General features: G+C 44.4%; 1 protein-coding gene across 2 annotated transcripts; it reads right to left on the reverse strand.

The window, feature by feature from the left end:
• Positions 1 to 956: 956 nt before the first annotated feature.
• On the reverse strand, positions 957 to 8,344 carry C10H12orf45 (chromosome 10 C12orf45 homolog). Of its 2 annotated transcripts, none has more exons than XM_038550811.1 (4): positions 8,187 to 8,344; positions 6,427 to 6,513; positions 5,165 to 5,301; positions 957 to 3,285 (listed from the first exon to the last, which is right to left on the reverse strand). In XM_038550811.1, the coding sequence occupies exons 1-4, from the start codon at positions 8,299 to 8,301 to the stop codon at positions 3,058 to 3,060; spliced, it is 567 nt and encodes a 188-aa protein (XP_038406739.1). In that variant the 5' UTR covers positions 8,302 to 8,344; the 3' UTR covers positions 957 to 3,057. The 2 variants fall into 2 exon arrangements, with proteins under 2 accessions (XP_038406739.1, XP_038406740.1); XM_038550812.1 differs by lacking the exon at positions 8,187 to 8,344 and adding an exon at positions 7,785 to 8,023.
• Positions 8,345 to 8,730: the final 386 nt, after the last annotated feature.

Consider the following 8,730-nt stretch of genomic DNA (forward strand, 5'->3'; position numbering starts at 1 on the left):
ACTTTGCGATAAACCTTATGCAGAAATTTGTGAACAATGCTGTTAACCAGGATAAATTCTGAGAATCAATAATCTTACTAAGTTCCCCCCAAATTCTTGCCACCATTGTGCATTATTCCCACAGCATGGGAATCCCTCACATTTACTGAACTCCATCTAAACAACATGCTGTGTTGCAGCTCATTCATTTCTTACCAAAACCCCATGACAGAGGTTATGACCCATTTTGCATGTGGGGAAACTGAGAGAAGAGGCTAGGCCAAAGCTTTGGGGTCTGTGCTTGTGACAGAGCAACTGGTGGCCCACAGTGTGACTGGCTCACAGAAACCTGGCTTCACCACTCACCTATTGTGAGACGTCAGGAAATGTAGCAGCTCCAGGCCACTTTTCTCATCTGCCAAGTGAATATAAGCAGAATTATCTCCTAAGGTGTTTTTTTTTTTTTTTTTAAACAATTAGGAGATTCACTGTGTCACAACACAAATCTAGTGACAGTTCCATCTGCAGAGTTATTTATGCAGTGACTTCATGATGCCCCCTTGTTCCACCTTGCTATCTTGGACATGCAGGTCCAAGACAAATGCAGTGTCACGGCCACTAGACAGGACTCCCAGGAATCCTATCCAGGCAAAATATGCAATCCTTTCCTCTAAAGAAAGGAGCCACCTCTTCATTGGCCTCTCTTTCGGAATGAAAAATACTTTCCTTTACAAAAGTACAATAACAAGACTTTGCTTACTATGCCTCACTAGGAGAGTGTGTGTCACGTGCTCAATCCCAATCCAACCACTGGCAGGGTTTTCCCATGACCGGGTTATGGGGAGTTGACTACAAAGATTCCAGCATTAAACTTTCTGGAAAAGTCTACCGATCATTATTACCCTGTCTGTTTCTGTAGGATCGAGAACCACTGACGTTTAAGATGAATGACTTTACTGACATAAAGAGAGAAAGAGTAGTTTAGTGAACATTTATTGTACATTTCAATCAAGTGAAAGGCCCCATCCTAGGCTGAGGGAAATACAAGTGAAAATAAGATTCAGCAACCCTCCCCCCCCCATCTTTCCAGAGTAGTGGATACAGGTACAAGCTACTTTGTAAGGCAGGCTTTTTTTTTTATAAGTACCATATTTAATGCACAATTAAAATATTGTGGGAATGGACAGGAGATTCACTCAGAATGAAATTTTTGCCTCAAAGACCATTGCACCTGATTTTCTGATTTATAACTGTCACAGACCCACAGAAGGATGGTACCCCTCCTCAACCTTGGCAGGAACAGAACTGCCTGTCCAAACGGCTGCCATGTCTCATACCCAAGCACCGGGCAGAAAAAGCACAGGTCAGACTAACCAAAGCACAACAGTGATTTACTTCCCAATACACTGAAGGGCAAACTGTTGACAAATAAAACAGCTTTTTAATTAAGGTGTAACATGTACACAGCAAAGTGCAGGAGCGAATGTGAAATTTGTGACTCAACACATTTTTATATATGACTGAGTGGTGGTAACACAAATGGACTTGAATTTAGTTGACTTCCTTTACAGTACAGACAGGCTTGATGTGGTACACAAGACAGCCATGGCAGGAGGGAACTATTAAAATTCTATACACTAGTACATATTTCTAGAATGACTGGTCTCTCACCAATCACTCAGCATATTTCCACTTGGATATGTATTTCCTGTGAAGTTACACCTTCATATCCCTACTGCTTGGAGCAGCCTACCATGGCTTAAAGTTCCCTATATACCCTCATATACCCATTAAGTCACTTAACAACATTATCCAGAGCCTAGTTGGTACTATCCACCACGCTAAGTAGTAAACCAAACAAATGCAACTAACTCTTCCCGCACGTAGCATAAGATATTAGCTGGTAGGAGCTGATCTTTAACTATTTACACCAATAACACATCACAGTCATGTTTGGTGCTACTAAATAGAGCACAATAATGTTTCCAGCTGAAGAGTCTCATTTCCAGATCTGTTCATTTCAGAGTACTAACAAGATGTCTCGAGCTAATGTGAGGAGTAGGAAAAAAGTTAAAAGAGAGCCCTAATACATTAGGGGACAAATTTCATCAGCTCAACCTACTTAGAGATGGTCCTTTAAATTCTCAGGCCTATATCCTGAGCAAAGCCAATCCTTGGCAGATGAGATCTGAAACAAATTTAATAAGGTCAAGAATGAGGCAAAAAGGCACCTGCAGCACAGGATAATTTTGACCTTTGAAAGGGAAAAAACAACTGTTACATTTTTTTTTGTACCACACCCTGTTGTTTCCATGATGTCTCTTATTTTCTATATTTGAGAGGTTTTAAACTGTGGGCAACCATCTAGAAGAGTTTTAAATAGCTGAAACAAAAAATCTGCCTTATGAAAAAGAAGGAAAAACAAAGAAAGCATGAATTTTTCTAACCAGTAAATTCTCTATACACTGAGTGGCTGCAGAGTCACCAACAGAGCCACAGAGCGCCAAATTTCCGGCTCAACCTGGCAAGGACGTTTCTGTTTTTTAATGAAAGTAGATACACCTGATGGCAGCTGAATATAAGTAATTCTTTTCTCTGTAAAAAATTTCTTTCTCTTAAAAATTTCTTCCCCATTGAACCCACAGTGATGATTGATAAATTTGACTTTATAATGACCTAAAGAAATAACCCAGATTGTTTTATTCAAGACAATTTAAAAAAACAAATGATTTGTATTTTTACTTTAAAATGAATTTGTGAAAAAAAAATGAATTTGTGATTTCTGAAGTCTATGCCAAAGAACGAAGATGCTAAACAAATTCACTCATCACCACACATACAGTTAAGCTTTCTAAATGAAATCTCTTTAGTGTAAGATCAAAGACAGTCTGCTCATAGAAAATCCTCAAATGCTACCTATTCCAGCTCTTTAAAAGGTAGCTTTTGTTTCTCTGAGAAACAAAATACATCTAATGATACATAAAAGCACCACAGATATCTGAAATGCAAAACAACCAGCAAGCCATTATTCTTTTTCTGCAGAACAAGCAGGCATACATCACCTGTTTCTGAGACCATTTATTTTACTATTTCTATTTTTTTACTGGATGGGCTGTCCAAAACCTCAATCTTGCCTTTTCCATCTTCTGAATGAGGAAGCTTAATGTTATCTATGGTGACTTCAGAAGCGGTGCTATCATCTTCCTCCTCAGATTCTGAGCTGTCCTCCGAGCTGTCTTGTAAACTCTCTTCTGAACTGTCCTCTTCTTTGGAATTGGATTGATTCATCTCAAACAAGGCCACATCCTGCCAAAAGCACCACGTGAGAAATTCATTTCATGGTAGTCCCCTAGAAAGTTGCAAAAACCACCTTGGGAAGAACCCACAACATTAAGGACAAATATCAAAGCACAAAGGGCAAGAAATGTTTTTAATACAATATGGCCTTTTTTTTTCTTTCAGTTGCCACCCCCCACCATGATGGTTTACAGGTACTACAAGTCTAAAAAGTCCCCCACAACCCAATTCTATACAACCTGAACACATTCAACAATATGCATCCAACAAATATTAACAAATACTAACATGAGCCAGGCACCACACTAGGTTTTAGAGACTCCACCAGAACAGCAACAAAATCCCTGCCTTTGTGGCACTGATATTTTTGAGACGGATTGGCAAATTACAGCTTGCAGGCCAAACCCAGCCCAGTATCTGTTTTTGTTTAGCTTGTGACCTAAGAATGTTTGTTTGTTTGTTTATTTATTTATTTTATTTTTTAAAAGATTGTATTTATTTATTCATGAGAAACACAGAAAGAGAGGCAGAGGCACAGGCAGAGGGAGAGGCAGGCTCTCTGCGGGGAGCCTGGTGTGGGACTCAATCCTGGGACCCCAGGAACACGCCCTGAGCCAAAGGCAGACGCTCAACCACTGAGCAAACCAGGTGCCCTAAGAGTGTTTTTTAAAATTTTTAAGTGGCAGGAAAAAAAAAAATCAAAGGGATAATATTTCGTGAACCATGAAAATGATATGGTAAGTCAATAAAACCTGCCTATTCAAACATATCGTCTACAGCTGCTTTCATGCTAACATGGCAGAAATGAGCAGTCACAACAGAGACAGTATGGCCGACAAGCCTAAAGTATGTACTAGCTGGCCTCAGATACAAAATACTTGCTGACCTCTGTTCTAGTCAGGAAAAAAAGATAATGAAAAACTACATATAAAGTATAGTGTAGGACAAGTTAAAATGAAGAAAAGTAAAGCACGATAGGATAAGCTTCTAATAGGGCCACTGGGGTGACCACTAGTAAGAGAGGGAGGGAGTGAAGATGCAGAAATCTGGGAAGAGACTTGTACAAAGACGGACAAGACCTGGAGCAAGGAGACTGAACGGGAGTACAGGAAAGAGGTGGGAGGTAAATCAGATGGAGCTAGAGGCAGGATCCCATGGGCCCTTGAGGGACTCTGAACTCATGAGGAGTGTGATGGGAAGGGTAGGCCACACATAGTGTGAAGAACAGATCATAGGAAAGAAAAGGCCGAAGCAGGGGAACCTGTTGAGAAATCACTGCAGCAGTCCAGAGGAGACCATGATGACATGGACCAAGGGTGGCAGCAGGGGACACGGTACAGAGTAGCTGGATCTGGATAAATTCTGGAGGTAGAGTAGGCCAGAGCTGCTGATGAATGAGATGTTACTATCAAGCATGCTGTCAGCTCTGTCCAGACGCAAGTGTTATACAGGGAACTCTGGTGTAGAAAAGGAAATGAGGCTACATGAAGAAGACTTTGCATGTGGCTCAGGTAATCAGTCTGTTAAGTGCATCATTTATTTTTATACTTTCCATGAATCAGGTTATGATTACTTCTTTTAGGAAAAAACAACCCACTTGGAACACTTAGTAAATTAATGCTTCAAGATAACAAATGTACTATTTGACTTGAAAAAGCCCTCCTATTCTCTATTGCTACACTCCTAAACTCCACTCAGGGAAGCTTACTGATCTGTAAGATCCCTGATCATAAAATGATCAGATCCCCATGCAGTACTGGAAATATGAGCGGACTCTGCAAGAAGGAAAAAATAACGCTTGGAATTATACTGGAAAAGTCCTCTCTCTTAAAGATGATGAGGCATACTGGTAATTTTACCCTATGAAATGAAAACAAAGCATCATTACCATTTGTATAACTTTTCCAAGAGCCCCATCAATATCCTCAATATTGAAACGACCAGGTGATGCAGCTGCCATTTCTTTTCTCAGCTTTTCATTTGCCTGAGCTATCTGTGGGAGAAAGGTCTGCACTTGGTCCAACACTAAGGAAAGAAAATATACTTTATCAATATTTATGTCAGTCTTTGGCCAAACATCCAATTATTTTTAAAGATTTTATTTATTTATTTATTCATGAGAGACACAGAGAGAGAGGCAGAGACACAGGCAGAGGGAGAAGCAGGCTCCATGCAGGGAACCTGATGTGGGACTTGATCCAGGACCCCGGGATCACGTCCTGAGCCGAAGGCAGATGCTCAACCACTGAGCCACCCAGGTGCCCCTCCAATTTCTAAAATCCAGGATTTACTGTAAAACACTCCCAAATTCAATAGTAACAATAGTTATAATAAAAAAAATCTTTCACATTTCTTCCATTTTAAAAACCTCCATCCTCTTCTGAATCCTTAAAGCAGGACTACACAAGGTAGTGAATATTTCTTAATGCTTATTTGTGCTTTCATATATCCTCAGAACTGTACATTCCTAGACGGCTGGCACTTTGACCAATAGTAACTGAATAAGGAGAAAGTATGGCTTAATAGTTAGATGTATCAGGTTTGGAGCTGGAGTTTAGTCATTTGCAACCACAGGTGTCCTAAATAGCAAATTTCATCTAACCATTCAAAACATCAATTTACTCATCTGTTAAAACAGGGGTGATAACCATACTATGCTAAGTACAGGGAATCAATGAACAAGGTATGTCTAGTTTCTGTAGCTCTCAAGAGGCTCAGCACATAACTATGCACACAAGGAATTCTCAAAACTTGTTAAGCCACTGACACAGCTACATAATACAGAACTGAACTATCCAGAGTACAGAAGAAGAAAAGAAAAAGGTAGTGAAGGTCAAGAAATGGCCTTTCATTGTAAAAGAGGGCTGCTGGGAGAATGACATAAGGTCATGTAATACAAAGCCCCACACAACTGCCATCACAACGAGGAAAGAAATAAAAGATAAAAAAAGACTCAAATGGAACTCCACAGATGGAAAACACTGTCAGAGCTCCTGAGACCCTGAGCAGTCATGGGGGGACAATGAACAGCTCTGGCGAGACTGGGGTTCACTGTGGAGCTCTACTGCTCAACTGGGCAAAATTTAACATCAGAGAGGGTTCCTGAGAAAGAAGGGGAGAAGAGAAAGAAAGCAAGGAAAATATACTTACAGGGACTCCTCTCTACCCGAACTGTTTGAAGAGTGGCATTTTTTCTGCAGTTAGGCTTGGGTTGGATAAGTAACCTGTCCCATATACCTGAAAGCACACACACAATTAATTGACTGCAGCATCAAGAAATGGGGGCCCTTCCGCAAACTTGCCACAACTGCTCTCAAGTCTTGAACATTCCACATTCCCCAACATATTTTTAGAAAAAGAGGCTCTCCAAGCAGGGAGCCCGATGCAGGACTCGACCCTGGGTCTCTAGGGCTGCCCCCACCCCTCCTCTTTCTTAGGCCTGGCTCATACATCTGTATGTGACACCGATGCTGGGGAATATGTGCAAACTAACCTGCACCTCTGTGGGTCAGAAATCCATCAGTGACCAATGAGTTTCTTCAACAAAGGGGCAGAGGAAGCAGTACAGAGTACAATGGTTAAGTGAAACCAGAAATGGTTACTGGCTGTGTTATACCGGACAAATTAACCTCTCGGAGCATTCGTTCATTTATAAAGCACACCTGTCTTGCTAGTGGACCTTCATTAAAGATGTCCAACCCGGACAAATGAGCCCTTGGGAGAACTTCTGACCGTATCCCCCACCCCTGACCCCTGTGCACCTATTCAGGCGCATCACTCACTACTCCTCAAATTAACAAACTCTTCAGTCCATCAGAGCTCAGAGGACAGGATCTGTCTTTCAAAACTCAAGGTTTGTTTGTTTGTTTTTAATATTTTATTTATTTATTCATGACACATACAAAGAGAAAGGAAGAGACACTGGCAGGGGGAGAAGCAGGCTCCATGCGGGAAGCCCAGTACCCGGGGAGCACGACCAGAGCCAAAGGCAGACACTCAACCAACCACTGAACCACCCAGGTGCCCCAAAACTCTAGGCCTTGATCCCCCTGTTTCCAACACCTGGAAAAACTTTTCACTCAAGTACAAAAGCCCTGTTCACCCCAAAGCAGAGCTTAACAAATATTCTTTGACCACCACTTTAGGTCTAGCAAATGGATGAGCCCAAAGAATCCAATCAGACTGACTGGATCCGAATCCCAATTTTGTCACTTTTCAGCCACATGATCTCCAGCAAGTTATTCATCTGTATGATGCACTGTGACTCAGTTTCCTCATCTATAAAACAGAGATAACGGAACCTTCTGCACGGGGTTTTTTGTGAGGATGAAATGAGTTCATTAAATCCTGGGTCACAGCAAGCTCTACACAAGCTTTGGCATTCGGGATGCTCTGGGTCTTCTTCAAGCTAATATTCACGGAGGGTATGCCCAAGACCTTAGGCCCCTTCCCCTTCTCCACCAAAACAAACGAACAAAGCGAAACACCCGTTCAACAGGTAGAGCTACCTCTATTTTCCAAATGTGGAGAGTGGAGCATCGAGAATGCAAACAGCTCTCTGTGGTTCCACAGCCATCAATCACGGAGCTGGGATTCGAATCCACGCTTCTGCACTCTCCACTACGTGGCTGAAGTCCTAGGTGACTTCCTAGAGCCAAGCGTCCCTCTACTAGCGAGACGAGGCCCTGGGGCCGCTGGCGTGGGCACGGCGGGTGCCGGCGCGGGGTCCACCCCCAACAGTCGCCTGGACCCGCGCCGCCGCCCCGCTGAGTGGGCGCCCGCCGCCACGCGGAACCGAACCGGCATCGCGGGCCCCGCGCCCCCCCTCCCCGGCGGCCCCCCGCGGCCCGGCACACGCCCCCCGGCCGCACGTGCGCACCCACGCCGCCCCGCCCCGCCCCCGCCGTCACCTCTGCGGCCGCCGCTCCCGGCCGTCAGCAGCTCCTTGGACACCGGGCCCGCCGAGCGTCCCCGCGGGGACGACGAGCAGCTGGCGCCGGCCTGGGGCTCGCCGCGGACCTCCATTCCGCTCGCTCGGCCTTGCGAGCCCGCCCCGCCAGGCCCGGATGCCGGAAGGAGGGCGGGCGGGGGCGGGGCCGGGGCCGCGAGTGGGCGAGACGCGGCGGGGGGGGGCGGGGCCAGGGCCGTGGGGGGCGGGGCCAGGGCGGGGCGGGGGCGGCCGCGGCCACAGCGACACCTGGCGAATCTCCGAGGCCACCCCACCCTGGGCCCTGGGGGAAAATGAATGGCGGAGTTTCTGAGGCTCGGCGGCTGGGTGGAAGAGCTGCCAACACTCAATTTTAGCCAAAGGATCCGGACAACAGGGCACCCTAGGGCTGCGCCTCCTCCTCATATTTTCTTATTCTTGGATTGTAGTGAAAAGAATACTCATAAAATTTACCGTCTTAACCATTTTTAAGTGTACATTTCAGAAGTGTTAGACTATTTTACATC

Source organism: Canis lupus, chromosome 10, assembly GCF_011100685.1.
Source record: "Canis lupus familiaris isolate Mischka breed German Shepherd chromosome 10, alternate assembly UU_Cfam_GSD_1.0, whole genome shotgun sequence".
Lineage (NCBI taxonomy): Eukaryota > Metazoa > Chordata > Mammalia > Carnivora > Canidae > Canis > Canis lupus.